This window comes from Macrosteles quadrilineatus, unplaced genomic scaffold (assembly GCF_028750875.1).
Source record: "Macrosteles quadrilineatus isolate MER2022 unplaced genomic scaffold, UCM_ALF_1.0 Scaffold_2__2_contigs__length_208266976, whole genome shotgun sequence".
In the NCBI taxonomy this organism is placed as follows: Eukaryota; Metazoa; Arthropoda; class Insecta; order Hemiptera; family Cicadellidae; genus Macrosteles; species Macrosteles quadrilineatus.
The window spans coordinates 127,620,593-127,640,241 of record NW_026542595.1 but is presented as its reverse complement, the minus strand read 5'-3'; the positions used below and the strand labels follow the sequence as shown (position 1 = coordinate 127,640,241).

Sequence of the window (19,649 nt, the reverse complement as noted above, 5' to 3'; positions counted from 1 at the left end):
GATTTGAACCTGGGACCTCAGGGAGCGAAGTCCTGCGCTCTAACCATTATACCAGCTCGCTCCCCCTTGCAAGAACTTTGCTAAACTAGATGAATGTAAAATCAACGATTTCGGAAGTTGGTTCCTTAAGCTTTAAGGATTTCATTGGCTGTTCATATGCAAAGGATCTTGGTGGGTAGATTAGTTGAGTTATTCTCCATACAACTCCAAATCCGAATATAGCTCTGTGTACTGTGTGCGATGCTGGGGAGAATCTCGAGGGCGTTTCTGGGATTCTATAATAAATCAGTGACAAGGGTGCATTTCATTATCATCTTGTTATTTGGTAAATCGCTCTTCTGATTGCTAAACTTTTTATCGTCCCTTGAAGTGGTTTTCTATAGTGATCAATCAATCCCCCCCCCACAGCAAACCTGCTGACTTAACTAATTTCCATTTACCTGGTAGGATTTTCACTAATATAAACCCTTGAAATTGCCAGATTTATTTTATATTTAAATAACGTTTAGTTAATGGAGTTCATAGGTTGGCCGATAAAGGGAAGATAATAAACATTGTTTGTACTGAAAATTTAATAGCCTAGTGTAAAATAAATAAATTTATCCATACAAAACTACAGTTAACAGTTTCTACATGCTCCGTAGGTATGAATTGGGAATGCTAATTTTACAGTATTTTGGAATCTAAAACAATTAGGCGTACAAAAACCTTTCATTACTCTAGATTATTTGTTATCAAACTGTACAGTGGTTAAAGTGGAAACATATTTAAAAACATTTAGATGGTTGAAAGCTAATCTTGTGTATATAACAATGAAACTTAATTTCCTGTTTCCCAATTATCCTTAACCTTTATCTCCTTTAAGGAATTTACATTCCTTTAAAAACTAAATTAATATGGTTTTTTTAATTAGGCAATTATTTCCCGTGGCTAATATTCGCCAGATTTTTCGTAATGCAGTTTATATAAAAAATATAAATAAAAGTCAAAATAAATAAAATTTTCAAAAAAATTATATTTTAAAATAGGTTATTTATATTGTTTATATTGGTTATCACCATGTTTAAATCCCGATGAAGTCTATTATAGATTGAATTGAGATCCTTAAAACCGCATCAAATTTCTGATAGGGCCTACCATTTTATTACAGTTATTAAATGTCTAAATTATTGTTGAAATCGAACATGTTGGAAGGAAGAAGCGTATATTTTATTATTTTAAACATTACGTTCCACTAATAAATTTTCTTGAAGATTTCACTATCCAGCCGTAAAAATATTAGCCTCGCAAAAGCGCCGTTATTGCAAAACCAGCGAATAAATCTATCTAGTTGAAGAAAAGCCCTCTAACCGCACCGTAATGCATTTTATAAGCCTCCGGAAAGGAATTCATCCAAAATGAAAAAGAATGGCGCCTAAGAAAGGAGACGTTCGGGGCGTAATTTATTCAGGCCTGGGGCAGCTCGCCACCTCGGAGCGTCTGAATCACAACTGATTGCGGCAGAATTATACCACTTGTCTTTAGAAGTGGCGCAATTGATCCCGGCGGAGATTGCGCAAGGAGACCGAGGGTGGCCGAACTTTGACGAGGGGTGGCGGAAACACCCGAGCGTAGGGGTGGTGAGAGCGCATCAGTTTGGGTCTTGCCGCGACCGAAGCTTATCACTGAGATCTAGCCGCTTATCTAACCGATGACGCTCTTTTACGTAAATTAAATTTTTGCATCTGAATAAAAATCTATAAAATCTTTGGATAGTAAATAAATTGTAATTAATTACTAAATCTGTTGGAGGGTTGATTGACGATTTTTACTTCAAAGTGAAATAGAATGCAAAGTGTTTGTGTTGTGTAGATGATGACTTCGAGAATGGATGGGTGTTTCTACTTAGTACTTGCTGCTTTGTTGTCTTCAAGCTGGATAAAAGGTAGGACCTTGACCTATAAAGTAAATGATAAATGTATTTGAATCACTAAATAGTTTTAAGTACATTTTAACGTACTTTGTGTGGTTTTAATTAATATTTGCTTTTGTGAAACTATGCACCATAATTAACGCACAATGATAAATTCGTTTTACAACTAAAATACTGTTCGTCATAATACGACTCAACAGTTCAAAAGTCAAAGGATTGTGTCATTAGTTCAAAGATCACAGATTTTGTTAACTGTTAAAGTAGTAAAGGCATAAGTACAAAGTGTAGCCTTACCTTGTGGTTTTGTATGTACTTAAATGTCTACACTTAAACGTAATATTGTAAATTAAATCACTCATGACAATAAGAGCCCAGTTATTCAGTAAGACTGAGCCAAATCTCTTTTTTTAATTTGAATATTATTAACAATAATAGCGCGTACAACTATTGTTTAAATAAGCTAAGTTAAGTTAATAAGTTTCTCCATTATTGTAATAGTAACTACCATGATGTATTTATTTTTAGAAAGTAAAATTTAAACTTCTATATTGAAAAGTTGAGGCGTAAGGGAGATGCCTTGTTAATTACTTACCATAATAATCGGGAATGGTTGAGGATTTCCTGGAGGTAGAAGAGTGACCACCTACGGTTTAAATTTCTTCCAATAGGTATCAATAATTTAACAGAACAAATTTTGATGATTTTCCTTTCCAACAATGAGACTGAACACACATTCAGATATTCTTTGGGTCTAATTTTTATCGTTGTTTATATTAAGGGTGTTATTTTTTTAAAACCTACTTCTTACATAGATATAAAAAATATTCTTCCTCTTTAACTACTAAAAAGAGCATTGATACCAAAAGCCTTGTTTATTTTGAGGTATTTCCCCGCAAAAGTAAAATGAAGCGCGATTATTTAGATTACTTTCATAAAGTCACAAAATTTTTTTTTCGTTGAAACTTTTAAATAATTAACGATAAATCCAAATTAAACTACACGGTCTATTGTCTTCACGCACAAGATAAATATAAAAACATTGTATCTAGAAAGCGTAATTAAAAAAGAACTAATTTAGTTGAATAACCTTCTGTGTTATACATTTTCAAAGCCAGAGCATTATTTTCCATGACATTTTATTTCATTACTATTATACTTTTGCTCGAATACTTGTTGTTCACCTGCAAAAAAGAACAAACATTATGGGAGTGAAATGATATTTTACTACTGATGTTTCCACTATGGACTTTTTTGTAATCTTTAAATATTATATCTTAACAGAGCCAACTCTAAGAATGGTAATTGAATTTATCTGTATTTGTAATCCTTTTAGTTAGTTTTGAAATCCATCGTCACTCATTTCAATTTGATTGCAATATGAAAGCGTGTTTACCGTGTTGAAACGGCGTTTTAATAATTTATTTTTATAATATAAGTACATATTTATGGAATTCGATGCCAACACACAAAAGATAATTATTTCAGTCGTAATAATTGTATAAGAAGTTTTTATTTCAGTTTTACATTAAAATGGTTAGTTTTTACTAATAAATGCTTATAGTTTCGCCAAAATAGGTTCAATGAAATTCATTTATATCATTTTTAAATACCCCTGCAAAAATTTAAGAAGTTAATTTACAGCGATAAAATACTTTGGTCACTATGATTATACTCTAAAAGACTGGTTTTACAGTTAATTTAATACATTAATAATTTCGACGTTAAATCAGTTCAGAAATAGTGAGAATTCTTAATGTTTCTGCAAACTATAATTTTTTTGATAAAAGGATAAAGTTTAGCATAACTGCACAACTAGTTAGATTCCTCAAGTAATATTTCTTTCCAAAATATTGTTTTAAATAAAGTCTATGACAATTTACTTAAGGAGCAGATAAAATATTTTTTTAATATAGAAAATTTGCATCGAACATTTCCCCTTATTTTAGAATATATATTTTTTTACTCAGCCAGACTGGCTTAAAAATGAGATGGTGTGGGTTTGGGCAAAGTTCTCAGTCAGTTTCTTGGAAACCAAAAGCTCTTCTGGGAATGGTAAGGAGTAAAATGTCTCCGGAAGAAATGTGTAAAGAAAGTAATAACTAGGTGGCGGTCGCAGAGGCATCCACAAAATTGAGCGGAGTCATCAAGGGTTTATATTATATTGTTTTGGTCATACTGCAGTAATACCAGTCGTTTTTAATGCATGCGTTGCGGGTCTAAAGTAGCACTTTTACTCTTTAGGAAGTAAAAATTGTTTTTATCCTCTATGGAGTAAAAATCACCTGTTGTCAACTCAGTTGTAAATTTATATTGTAAACAATTGCATGTATCGAAATATGTATCGATTCGTGCTTCGTAATTATTTTAACCTACAGTCTACAGTCTCTTCCCATAGCGTTTTAGCATTGCAGATACATCCATTCCCACACTTAACACGCTCACCTTTACTACTTCCTTCACCACCCCCTACGTCGTGGATCTATTTCCCTCTCTTCCCATAGCATTTTAGGATTGCAGATACATTAATGTAATTGCCAACGACAGTTCCCACACTCTGCATTGCAAGCCTTACTACTTCCTTCACCATTTCCTACGTCATAGACTTGTTTCCTTCCCTTCTCATAGCATTTTTGGATCAAAGATACATAAATCTAACTGCCACAGACGGTTTTCACACTATGCTCATACTTTACAACTTTCTAAGCCATTTCCTACATCGTAGACCTGTTTTCATCACTTTCCATAGCAAGTTAGTATTTTAGATACGTTAATCTAATTGCCACAAACATTCGCCACACTCCGCACTGCTAGCCTTTACTACTTCTTTTACCATTTTCTATGTCGTGGGGATGCTTCCATCCCTTCTCACAGCATTTCAGCATTGCAGATACATTAATCTAACTGCTACAAACGGTTTCCAGTTCCCACACTCCACACTGCTCACCTTACTACTTCCTTCACCTCTTCTTACGTCGAGGACCTGATTCCCTCTCTTCTCATAGAATTTTAAGATTGTAGATACCTCAATCTAATCGTCATAAACAGACCCCACACTCCGGACAGCTCGCCTTGACTACTGACTTCACCACTTCCTACGTCTCGGACCTTATCTCTCCCTTACCATAGCATTTTAGGATTGCAGATCCCTTAATCTAATCCTCATAAACAGTTCCCACACTCAAGACTGCTCGCATTTACTACTTCCTTCACCACTTCCTACGTCACGGACCAGTTTACCTCCCTTCCCATAGCATTTTAGGATTGCAGATACCTTAATATAATCGTCATAAACAGTTCCCACACTCCGGAACGCTCGCCTTTACTACTTCCTTCACCACTTCCTACGTCACGGACCTGTTTTCCTCCCTTCCCATGGAATTTTAGGAATGCAGATACCTTAATCTAATCGTCATAAACAGTTCCCACACTCCGAACTGCTCGCCTTTACAACTACCTTCACCACTTCCTACGTCGCGGAACTGTTTCCCTCCCTTCCCATAGCATCATAGGATTGCAAATACCTTAATCTAATCGTTATAAACAGTTCCCACACTCCGGACTGCTCGCCTTTACTACTTCCTTCATAACTCCCTACGTCACGGACCCGTGTTCCTCCCTTCCCATAGCATCATAGGATTGCAAATACCTTAATGTAATGGTCATAAACAGTTCCCACACTCCGGAATGCTCGCATTTACTACTTCCTTCGCCACATCCTACGCCACGGACCTGTTTCCCTCCCTTTCCATAGCATTTTATGATTCCAGATACCTTAATCTAATCGTCATAAACAGTTCCCACACTCCGGACAGCTCGTCTTAACTACTTCCTTCATCACTTCCTACGTTGCGGACCCGTTCTCCTCTCTTCCCATAGCATTTTATGATTGCAGATACCTTAATCTAATCGTCATAAACAGTTCCCACACTCCGGAATGCTCGCCTTTACTACTTCCTTCACCACTTCCTACCTCACGGACCTGTTTCCCTCCCTTCCCATAGCATCATAGGATTGCAAATACCTTAATATAATGGTCGTAAGCAGTTCCCACACTCCGGACGGCTCGCCTATACTACTTCCTTCATCACTTCCTACGTCACGGACCTGTTTCCCTCCCTTCCCATGGCATCATAGGATTGCAAATACCTTAATATAATGGTCATAAGCAGTTCCCACACTCTGGACAGCTTGCCTTGACTACTTCCTTCATCACTTCCTACGTCGCGGACCCGTTTTCCTCCCTTCCCTTATAATTTTTGGAATGCAGATACCTCAATCTAATCGTCATAAACAGTTTCCACATTCCAGACTGCTCACCTTTAGTACTTCCTTCACCACTTCCTACGTCGCGGACCCATTGTCCTCCCTTCCCATAGAATTTTAGGAATGCAGATACCTAAATCTAATCGTCATAAACAGTTTCCACACTCCAGACTGCTCACCTTTAGTAAATCCTTTAGCACTTCCTACGTCACGGACCTCAAGCTAGTGTCGTCATTTGATTATATTTATGATTCCTACCGTTTCTGTTCTAATATCTGTGGAATAATGCTATCAGCTATTTCTTTATCTACTGCATTCAAAAGTCAACAGCTGATCATATGTCTTTGTTTATGTGTCAAATACTGCTTCCATAAGGATTACATTGAAACTTTGAGACCCAGTGGGGCGGATTCCTGAGAGTTATTTTTAACGCCTTATAGATGTTGGCACTCACCGATATGGTCTTTATCACCATCCAAAATTTGAAAACGATTGATTCAGCCGTCTAGGAGGAGTTTGCGTATTACGAATGCATAAAAGTCGACGTATAAGAGCTTCGCTCGCTTCGCTCGCTCCGCTCAATAAACGGTATCAGCAATCTGACACATAATTTCTCTCATAAGCTTGTCAACAATTTTAAGCGGTGGGAGTAACTATGATAATTTTGTAGGAAAAAATCACAAAGGTTGCAATAACTTTTGAACCGTAATTGTTACAGTAATGGGGGTTGCATTATTTTGTTTAGAATTATAAGGACCATAACACATTAATTTTAACCAAAACAGAGATTTTTTCCTAAATCCGACTTTTAAAAATTGTATGGCATTCTTTATGGGAAAATAACATAAATTAAAATAACCCTTGAACCGTATTTTTTTACGGAAATGGACTTGGTACAATTTTGTTTAGAATCTAGAGTACTAAATATTTATCAAAATCATTCGGGCCATTTTAGAAAAATTTGATTTTTCCGCTATTTTATGGGTTTTTATGAGAAAATTCCCATCAAAAATAAAAAATTCTAGAAAATGAAAATAATACCTGGAGATACCATGGATTAGTACCTACATACAAAATTTCATCAAAATCGGAGTACAGGTTTGGTATGTAGCTCTGTACACATCCACACTTACAGTCACACACACACAGACATAACTTCGAAAACCACTTTATGGGTACAGGGGCACCTAAAATGGATATATCTACTTTAAACTCAAACTAAAAGTACTCGAAGTAAACGTTAACTTTATTAGCGAATTTCCCTATAGGGAAGTAGCTATTACCGTAGGTCTCATGGTAAGACTTAGGCCCGGGACCGATTTACTTTTTCATTTTGATGTCTCCAGAGGCCAAAAACACCACTCGTTCAAATTTTTATATATGTATATATATATATATATATATATATATATATATATATATATATATATATATGTGTGTCCGTGAACACGATAACTTGAGTAATTTTTATCCGATTTTGATGAAATTTGGTTTGAAGGTGTAAGGCGGGATAAACTTGAACGAGTTCGCGATCCAGCATGATCGGACCATGGGAACAGGGTTTTATGGGGGGTTTTATGGGGTAAAAATTGGTTTTTCTCACTTTTGACCCGCAAAACACAAAATTTCCCAATTTTTCTCTAAACCTTCTTAAAGAGCTTAAAAAAACAAACAATTCAGTATATCAAAGTGTTTTTGTACGGATACTGGTTACGGAGAAAACTAAAAAATGGTAAATTTAAAATTCCCATGTTATTCTTATGGAGAATATTGTAAAATGTTGTAGTTTGCTTGTTTATGGATATCTTTTGATCAAACTTGGCAAATATATTTATTTTATACTAAGCAATAATTATTTTACTTAAAACACACACTTTATTAGTTTCCTTGTAGCAGCAAACCTAGGTACTCGTTAAACCTAATGTTATTTAAATAGATCAATTATTGAAAATCAATTCAGCCAAATGGAAATTCGCTTAGGCGTCAGGTTTGCTGCGGCGGGGGTATTTTAAATCATATGTGTGTGACGATGTTTTGTGATAACTAGAATGTAACGAATAAGTTAAGTAATAAGCAATTTTACCAGCATAATTATAGCTTTAAAATCTTTAAAAATAAGTTGGTGTTATTACAATCTTTTGAAAAACCAAACGACAAACAAATGCGTTTCGAGGTTAATAATAAGAAAAAAATATAAAGGTTTTCTAATGGCGTGCGCTTAAAAAATAGTACAACATAATCATGATTTAAAGAATAATCACATTCATAAATGCGAATTATTAGTATTTATTACATTTAAAGTTAAATCGGGTAAACTGTTAAAGTTTTCTCTTGCACGTTTATTTAATGGATAGCGATGAAGTCTCTAGACTTACAAAACATACATTTTCTAGTAATAGGTAAACATTTTCTGTAAAATATTACATTTTTTACATTCCAAGAGTTAAGAAAGATAAATATTTGTTTTGAACATTAAAATAATGTCAATACTGTTTGGGTTCCTTATTAACTCAATGAAAATATGGCTAACAAAATTGTGGAAAAAATAGCTTAATTTTACAAAATCAGTATTTTTGAGATTACTTTACTTTTAGTTAGATATGCATACTACTGCAGAAATTTAATTTGTTCCAACTAACATGCTTATTCTTAATGTACATGTGAAGATAATTCAGTAAAACGATTTTACTTTCTCTAATTAAACGTCATAAGCTCCTGGATTGTAATGTTGTGTCATAGATTTATTGTTAAGTTGTGTTATATCACACATTAGTAAGGAGAATAATTGTTGCAAATTATTATTTCCAACCTTTGGAAATCCGAACATTACCATCTCAAAACCCATGTAACAGATAATTTTATTATTTAATTTTTTAAATTCATTTTTATGATGACCTTATGAAAGGCTTGACACCTCTTAAGTTACTAAGAGATAATGCAAATAACATATGAAATTGAATTGGAATGAAATAGTACTTCAAAATTCAACACCATTAACACTTTAAAATGCAATCGAATAAAATATAAAATAATAATATGTTACCAAACAATTTCCTTTTGTAAACGTTGAAAAATTTTTTAACAGTTTTACACCAAAATACTGGCTTAAAACATGTCCTAGTGGCTTTAAACTAAAACCATACATCGGCAGGCACGGTTACGTATCCTAGTCCCATTTCACTTCGAAATCGATTCGCAGATCTGATCATAAGTAACGAGGTTTTCGTGAGTGGGGTTGGAACATCTCGACCAAGCCGTACTGCGGATCTCGCATTCAATATGTACACCACACCAAAACCTAACTCCCTGCTGATAAATAAACATTGAGTATACTAAGGGCAAAATATTACATACGCTTGGGGTGTATATGCAGAGTAGTTGTTAAATGTGTGAGTCCTTGACAGTGTGTTTTTTACATTTAAATTGTTGTGACAGTGCGTATTTAAACTCCAATAATATTAACTTTATGTGTAAGCCAAACAATCTACAAGTAGCTTATAACATGTATAATTATAACTTATGTATGAGTTCCTACTACGGACTCTAGTTTAAGTACATATTGAACATTCTTGCCAGCATCAACCACACGAGTTTTGCTTAGCAATCAATAAATAGATTATATCTTGTGCAATTATAACTTAAATTGGATTAAAAGTAGTGTGGTATTATCATATTTAACTAGTGTACCTGTTGCTCGAATTCCGTTGTGTTAATTCTATGACATAGCTTATTAAATCCTGGAAATAAATTAAACATGTTTTTAGTAAAATTAGTTTAAGATGAGTGTAAAATGACAAAAGTTTTGTTCCGAAAAAGATGGTTGTAATTTAGGTATGTTTCTGTAGAGAGCCATCCTATTTATAAATAAGAGTACTAATCTTTACTTTTATGTTCATTATTCTGATATTGTTTGTTTTGATTTAACCAAAAAATGATGTTTTAATGACTGATAGTTTTAGATATTCTGGTTCCATGTGTAAAACAAGAATTGAGAAAAAGTAAGTACAAACGATGGAGAAATTAGCTTTATCCAAACAAAAATTCTAATATTGGTTATAAAACTCTGTTTATACCTTAGGCTAGATATAAAAGAATAACTACCTTAGTAAATTAAAGATTTTGTTTTTAGAATTTACATAATCATTTTAATAGTCAATTCTTATTCCAAGCACCAAACGCCATTATTCTTTACACTTTTTTTTACGGCACAAAAAGTTTTAAACGAAATTCCCACCTTGTTTTCAGGTGAAGATGCGACGCGGGGACAAGTATGTCACATTAAACGTAAAATATGTTAACGTAGCCACATAAAGTAGGGAAGATCCCCCCATAACTACCTCCCGCGAAACTACCCTTGTACTCTCAACCCCCCAGACGGGCAATCAGCTGTGCTTTCTGCGGAGATCGTCTAATATTCATGATACAACTTCCTTCCCTCATCCGCCTTGATGAAAAATCACTTACGTTTTAATTAAACTTGTCAACACTTTGATTTAGGGTTGTGATGTAAATAAACTTCGGTCTTGGTAGTAAAATAGCTGTTTTCGTGTCTTACCAATTTTTTTCGAAACCTAAATGCTTGTTGACTGACTTGTCTGTTTGTATTTAGTTGTGATTCCATATTCAGAAATTTTATGAAAATAATATTAGTAAATATTTGTGTAATCATCTAGAGTTGTGGAGAAAAATGCGTTTATTATCATGACGAGCGTATGAAAGATTCGTAGAATAAATTAAAAACCTGTTCACAAAATGCTGAAATAAAAAATATATGTTTACATTATGGACTTAATTGGTTATATAAAAAATATTGCTAGGAAAAATGTTGCTTTTTAAACAAGTAAAATATTCATCAAGGTTCAGCCATTCTGATTTTTGTACTTACTATAATATGCCCGTAATAAACAAGTCCGTACATATTTTCACTTGATTATGATTTTGTGTTTTGTGATACGCTTAAAACAATTTAGCTATCAACTTACGTTGGAAGAACGGTATAGACGTTAAAAGTCTTAAAGCCATACAATATTTCTAATTTAACTTGTACATTGTAAATATATTAATAATAACTTTAATGCATAACAGTAAAATATGTATTTAAAATTTTCCAGGCAATTCAAGTTTTTTTTTCTTAACCCTAATTAAATGCGCTCTATAAAAAACCCGCGTTAAAAACTCGTTTAGAAGCTCAAATTTTTATCTTGTCTATTAAAAAAAATATTTTTTAGTAGGCATTTACAAAAAGCTAAGCCAATGCATAACCAATAGAAAGACCAATATGTATGTTGCTGGGAACTTGAAAGCATCGAAAATACACCCAAGTCTAAACATAAACAATTACTATACAATAATTATACAAGTTTATTCTTATACAAAACATTTTTATGCGACACTTAGTTTCCAAGCACTTCTCAGGGAGTCGTAACTAACCAGGTGTATTTGTACGAGGAAGTTGCGTACAAGGAAAAGCCACTGCAGTAAAAGGGCAACTCATTATGACAACGAAGGCTGAAGTATCTTCTGTGAAAGGGAGAGGGGAGCCACTAAGTGGGGGGGGAGGGATCTCCCTTCTTTATGCTGCTGCGTAAACAGATTTTACATTTGATAGCGTTTTGAGTTGCCCTCACTGCTCTGGAGTATCTTGCGCCAAAACACTTTCATAAATTGCAGCGTTCTACGTAAACAGTTTGTGAAAAATTTTCAGAGTTTGCAAACATTGTAAATTTTGAGGTGTGGTTTTGCTTATTATTGTGATCTTTAAAGTTATACTGGGAGTGAGCTGGTCTAGTAGAGTGCAGGACTTTGTTCCTCAAGGTCTTGTGTTAAAACCCGGCAATTACCAATGGATTTTATTTAAGTGAGTATTGCAAGCCTGAAGTGAAGTGTAAAACAGTTCCGAGGTAGAACCATAATGTCCTAGGATGTAAAGAAACTATCCTTATTTGACCTCAAGGAACATGCCTGGGACTAACATCAAAATTTAATCATAGTTATTGAAAAAGTAAACTGTAGGAGCAAAATATAAGTGGCGCCAAAAGAACCCAAATCCATAAAATGTTTTTTTAGCGAATTTTCCATATTACGGAAATAATCTATTTCCGTAGTACTCATGGTAAGACAAGAACTGGGGACCGATTTATTTTTTCGTTTTGATGTCAATTTTGTATATTGAAGCGTTGTTGTATGCCCAACGGCTACGGAGATAACTAAAGAAATTGTAAATTTAAAATTCCCATGTTATCCTTATGGAGAATAAATAAACTGTTGTATTTTGCTCGTTTATAGATATATTTAAACCAAATTTAGAAATTTTGTTCATTACTAACCTATCGACATTGCAATAAAAAACACATCTCAATGTCCTCCCTGTAGCAGCAGACCTAGGTAATCAGTAAAATTAATGTTAATTAAATAGGACATAGATCTGACAATTTTTAGGGATTATTTTTTTAGAAATTCCGTCAGGTAATTTGAAATTTGCTTAGCCTGCAGGTTTGCTGCGTCGAGGGCATTTTTTTTTAATTCCGATGTTACGGTAAAACGTATAACACATTTTCACTGCAGCACATATGCATACCAAGCATATTTCTAATCGAAAATTCAAATTATAATGCAGTAATGTGCAAATTGTAATGTAGTAGGAGGTGGTACGGTAAGTCTTAGTTTTTGAACACCCTAAGCAAAACAGTGGTTCTGGGCCCAGATCTTACCTTTTAGGCTATAGATATTTATCTTTAATTGACTTAATAACGTATTGATTTTCAAAATGAACACTTAAGAATTTGTTGTATTTTCTTAATGACGTTCTAGATTGTTGCTAAGAACAATATAGGCTAGGAAACCACGTAAATTACCTATTTTTGGCACTTTTTCGGGGATTAAACTGTTCATACCTATGCAATATTTATTTTTCATACATTTGGATTTCAAAATCGTAAAAATTAAAATAAACTTGTTAGAACCCAACATCAAAATTGAAACCCCTGTCCTACGGCCTTACCTTTTATTTTAATCGTGACAACCTATGAAAAAACAATAATATTTTCTCTAAACTCAGAAACCAGTGTAATAAATAAAATTCAGAAAAGGGCAATCTGGTGGTAAAAATGTAGTTTGTCGAGAAGGCCACTTGGCTTAAGAAGCTACAAAGTGAATAGGAAATCAAGGTTGTGTATCCCGCGATCCCAGCTCCTCTCAAGTGACTTTGATGTGTCGTTAAAGGATTTGCCCAAGGCGAAGTAAGCGCTTTACGATGCTGCAAAGTAAATACTACTTTTCATACATCAAATATTTATATAGCCGTTTTGGTTTTATGTTTTGTAGCGTAAACCAAATTCGTTTAAAATTGGTTGTAAATATGTTTAGTAGGTGTGCTTATCCAATTAACTTGGACTGTTCCGTAAAATTCCGTGTGGATTTTATTGACACTTACGTTATAGTTTTTATTCTCGTACGAAGTTTGGAAAAATGATAAAATAATTTAAATAAATGCTGAAAAATTATGTTTAACTTCCAGTTTAAAATGAGTATACAGGGTGGCTGAAAAGTAACTTGCACCCCCCCCCCCCTTAACTTTTCAACCATTTGAGATATTTGAAATCGGTTTGCGGCAACCTTCTTAGATATGAGGGGCTACAATAATTATGGCCAGTTTTGAAAATTTTGCCCTTAGGGGTAGCGAGGGTAGGGGGTAGCTCAAACTATTCAAATGACAAGTATAGTCGAGTTTGGTATCATTTTACAGGTCTTGACGAAACATAAACATTGACATAAAGAAAACTAAAATCGGCTTAGTAATAACCAAATGGTGCCCTAAAACGTTTCAAATCCAAATAACCATGTGGGTGGCAAAAAAATTAACTTGTACCCTCATTAGCTTTTTAACTATTTGAGATATTTGAAATCGGTTTATGACAACTTGTTTGGATACAAAGGGCTACAATAATTATGGTAAGTTTTTAAAATTTTGCCCTTAGGGGTAGCGGGGGTAGGGGGTAGCTCAAAGTTTTCAAATGACAAGCATAGTCAAGTTTGGTATCATTTTACAGGTCTTAACGAAACATAAACATTGACATAAAGAAAACCAAGATCGGCTCACTAATAACAAAATGGCGCCCTAAAACGTTTCAAATCTAAATAACTATGAGGGTGGCAAAAAAATTAACTCCAAACAGCAAGTATATTCGAGTTTGGTATCATTTTACAGGCCTTGATGAAACATAACAATTAACATTGAAAAAATAGAAATCGGCCCATTAATAACAAAATGACAGTTCAAAATTACATAAATAACCATTGCCTCAATTATTTTTAACTGCCAGTTTGTTATTAATGGTCCGATTTCTATTTCCTTTATGTTATTTGTTATGTTTCGTCAAGACCTGTAAAATGATACCGAACTTGACTATACTTGCTATTTAAAAATTTTGACCTACCCCCTACCCCCATACCTCTAAGGGAAAAATTGTCAAAACTGACCATAACTATTGTATCCCTTCATTTCCAAACAAGTTGCCGCAAACCGATTTCAAATATCTCAAATAGTTTATACTCCTGAGGTCCAATAAACAAGTATAAATGTAATAATTTATACTACAGAACTATATAACTTCAATAGGATTTAGCCTAAGTTAGAAAGAAGCCATTTCATTTCCGTATACACCACTGACATTTTATTAATAAAATAAATGAAATCATAACAAATATATCACAAATATATATACTTTTCATCTAGTTAAATTATACCTCTGTATCTCAGTCCTAAATAATTATTTAATTGAAACAATCTTACTTTACGATGACCTTCCGTAGAGCTCTATTTTAATACAGGAACTCGTCTGTAAAAAAATATACAAATGCATAAATATTACTAATATAACTATTCTAAATATAAATTTCAATTACCATTTTCTTTCGTACAATGTGCTTTTTGCAAGTTAACATACTTGTAACCTAATTTAACATAGTTTAGAATTTGAGGTTAACCAACAGTGAAAATTATTTTCCCATATCCATGTTCAGTAGTATTTTTAATACAAATTTTAATTTCAGATTTTACTTTCCTAGATTATAATGGATAATAATATTTTGTACTTACAATGTCTACGAGATTTGCCTGCCATGAGATACAAAATTATGAATGAAATCAAACTTTGTGAGGGAAATGAAAAAAGAAACAATGTTACCACTACAAACAATTAAAATAAATCAATTATGCTTCTTACATACTATAACTAAATTTGCTGGATTTTTTTTAAAACAAACAATTCAAGAATCAGTATAAGTTAAAAAGCTAAAGAGGTTGCAAGTTAATTTTTTTGCCACCCTCATAGTTATTTAGATTTGAAACGTTTTAGGGCGCCATTTTATTATTAGTGAGCCGATCTTGGGTTTCTTTATGTCAATGTTTATATTTCGTTAAGACCTGTAAAATGATACCAAACTTGACTATGCTTGTCATTTGAAAACTTTGAGCTACCCCCTACCCCCGCTACCCCTAAGGACAAAATTTTCAAAATTGACCATAATTATTGTAGCCCCTCATATCTCAGAAGGTTGCTGCAAACCGATTTCACATATCTCAAATGGTTGAAAAGTTAAGGGGGGGGGGGGTGCAAGTTACTGTTCAGCCACCCTGTATTAGGGGGAAATACATTTATAACTTTATTTACAAGTAGTAAAAGTAATGATATGTTAATTTAACCAATTTAGCAAAATTCTGTGGCGTTTCTATTTTAATTTTGCTTCCGATTTATCATCTGGCCGAAATACCGGGTGTCCAAAAAAATGGATCAAAAGTAAACTGGCAAAAACACTTTATTATTAAAGATTAAGATGTAACTTAATATCCAATTGTCCTTAACTTCTTAAGTTTTTACTTCGGCGGTTTCAACACCTAAGCTCTACAACTTCTCATTTATTTTATTGAAAAGGTAAATTCCGGTTTCGAGCTCTGAAAACACCCTGGGCGTATTTCATTAGATATTTTCCCAAAGGTTTCCCTTTGCTTTGTCGTTGATTTTAGTTTATGTATATTTGAGATCGGTGAGCAATACCCTTGATCTATTAAAAACCCCCAAGCAAAAATATAACACAAGATTTCATCACTATAAGCCATGCAATACACTGTACTTTCATTTGCACCTCCATATTGCTGTAAGTTTTGAAAATCCAAATGTGGTAACAACAATGGAACAGCTGATTGTTTGACATTATTAGTGAGTAAAAATAAATGATTGTTTGACCTGTTGAAGAGTACAAAAACCTAAATATGCCATCTTTAAAATTAGCCCTGGTTTTTGTGTATGACCTTTCGTACTATTATAATTTTTGTTAATTGCTATATTACGATGGTCTCTAACAATATTGAATTTCTATCTAAAAGCAGGACGCTTTGGAAAAACAACTTGCGGTAGTTTTCTCGTACGTTTTGTGGGTTAGTCAAAGGCATGTTACATTTCAGAGCACAAACCTATTTCAGTGGGAATCGATTTTGTGGATTCGATAAATATCGGGATCGTGAGCCGGGTGTGAATTATCGCCAAAACCAGCCAAAGTGTATGGAAGCGCACGTGATATGACGAGAATATACTTTATAAAACCATTTCAAACTAAATGGTATTATATTCAAGCAACGTAAAATAAGGTTTCTATAAATCTTAGGACAATTATAACTCAATCTTAGGATCTTTGGATGAATCTTATCTTACGATAAATCTTAGGATATTTTCAAAATATTACCTTACCAGTTAGTCTTAGGGCTATATCACTACGAACTTGTATTTATTAGGTAGCCTGCAACTCGTAATTGAACACGAAAAAAATGTAACAAGAATCAAAATAAAACATTATATGCCACCTGATGTTAAATGATGAAGAAGAGTCTACATTGTAGCTTAGATCACTTATAGGTTTTTCATGTAAGCTAAACATATGGTTTAACATACAAATATGTTTTAGTTTAGTACTTTAGTAGTTTAGTACAAGTACAAGTGTTCATGTAATCGTTATATTAAGTGCACCTTTGTATTACATAATTAGGAGTCCACTTGTGTTCCAAAGCCATGTTTTACATCCAATCGAAATCATTCTATGTATTTTATATATATTTAGTATGTATTACCTGTTTAATAGTTTAATAACTACTCAGTTTTAACGTTAAACATATATGGACTATCTTTCCAAACGAATTTCCACCCATTCTTTCAGCGTGTGTCACTCCCTCCGCTTCAAGTCTCCCTTTGGTTTTGGAAATATATTTACACAACTCCCCAACACCTTATAAAAGTGTTCTAGAGTTTCCCTCCAAATTATTGACCACCGCGTCCCCCCCTTGCTGAAAGCCCGCAAGTGTGTAACGTACCCCATGTATCAAGTGTCACACGCGCGTGCTCACGCTCACACATACATATTGACAGGGGAATGCACCATCTTGCACGTGCCCGCGGTGATGCACCTTCAAGATTAAGTTACCAGCTCGTTTTGTGAAAGTGAAGATTGCTATAAATTAACACTTAAGGCATGGCTGGTAAAATATTTTTAAATTATAAAATATAACTAATCTTCTAGATCAGTTGTCTTTGCTATTTATGGCAATTAATATTTAAATAAAGAACTTTTTATTATTGGCTTGAAAATAAAGATTTAATCGGCATAAATATACGAGCCTCATATTAATATTTTCTTTAGCCTGTGTAAAATAAATTACAACAGCTGATCATTGTTAAATAATTCATCATATTGTACAAATAAATATTACTCCATTCTGTTCTTCTTGTTAAAATGGCTTATTTTTCTGTCATAATATTTCACTAATTCACACAAATACTCCACATATACAGAGTGTCCCCCAACTCTACCGATCATTTAAGATATCACTGCCACACCAAAGACAAATTAAAATACCATATTAAACAACTCCAAAGCTCGCAAATTACCCTTACTTGTCAACCGCCACTTCTTTTAAGCAACATTTATATTTATGGCAGGTTTTTGTAATACAAGTTACCAGAACAGCTATTTTATTCTTGTATTTCAACGGTTTACACCTTGTTTTGTTTGATACGTTCTAACCTTAGGCATTTAAGGCTTTTTTCGGTTATTAAAATATGCCACTTACCTCTAATAAAAATCATACTGTTTTATAAGTAACCTACAATTCATTCTCAATAAATAATTACAGACCAGTAGGTTTAGTTTATGTTCAGTTTATCATATAAATCTGTAATTTTACTTTAACATGTAAGCTTAAAAGATTATGCGACATAAGACCCATTAAGTCAAATGTTTTTCTATAGATTCTAACTAGTTAAGTAGATAGGTAATAGGGAGCGAGCTTGTCTAGTGGTGGAGTGCGATACTTTGGTCCCTGAGGTCCCGGGTTCAAATCCCGCCAATCACCAATGGATTTGAAGTGATATTGTCGCAACCCCTAAGTCTAGCCTGAAGTAATGTGAAAAGCAATCGCCATCACGGGAATCAAATTTAAAAAATGTATAAAAAGGAACAACTGTAGTCAATCAATATCAAGTATATCTACCAATACTTTGAGTGTTTGTATCCACCTTGACACACTTACGAGATAGATTTCGCCCGAAGCTTGGGTTGATGCAGTCAAGTGAGAAATCAAAGCTTATCATCAACCCCCACAATACTCTCAGGGACTTGTGGGAAATTACAGTCAGTTGAGCTTCCATGTTTACTGACGTTACCAGCTCTTGTGCAAGTCTTTGAGGCATCGAGTATTAAAGTGGCATACCAGAAATTATGTAGAGCACAATAAGTTGTAAACGAATAGATTTGTATGTGATTTTAGCTTATTTGTTCATATTGATTAGCGGTTGGATTTGAAACAATTTCCATGTCTGTTGTTATTTATTGATCTTGAACTAAAATTGTACATATTTCATACCTGCAGCTAAAATAAAAATGTTTGTTTGGATTTGAACTGTTACAGACTACTACTGTGGTTCGATTTTGACAAAGTTTGGAATGTAGATACTAATCCACGTTATCTCAGGGTGTTTCCCATTTTCCAAAATTTTTAATTTAAAGGTGATCCCTCATATAATCCCATATAATAACGGAAAAGTCGAATTTTTACTAAAGTGGCTCAAACAGTTTCGATTATTATGTTATAGTTTTTTCAACAAAACTGTATAACCCCGGACGCTGTAAATATTACCGTTTAAAAGTTATTGCATTTTTTTATTTTATCCATTCATCCTTTATCTATAAAATCATAGTTACTCCCACCGCTTACTTGTTATTAAGGTTTTTGACAAGCTAATTTGACAAAGGTTTCTAATACTGTTTATTTGCCTTTTTGGTTTTGGTAAAAATGTATAATGTCATAAATGCTATACCCCTAACTGTTTGGTGAGTTATAGACCTTATTTTGTAATAACGCGTTCATAACAACGTACATCATTCTTTCCTGATGTACTAATTATCACCTTTTTAATATGTTTTACTG

At 33.6% G+C, this 19,649-nt stretch overlaps 1 protein-coding gene across 1 annotated transcript in view; it reads left to right on the top strand.

Moving 5' to 3' along the window:
• Positions 1–1,647: 1,647 nt before the first annotated feature.
• Positions 1,648–19,649, top strand: part of LOC128986074 (uncharacterized) — a 141,516-nt gene continuing 123,514 nt past the window's right edge. Inside the window, exon 1 of the mRNA XM_054406180.1 lies at positions 1,648–1,924. Coding sequence (XP_054262155.1) covers positions 1,852–1,924 — 73 coding nt within the window. The 5' untranslated portion in view covers positions 1,648–1,851. The remainder of the gene's footprint in view (positions 1,925–19,649) is intronic.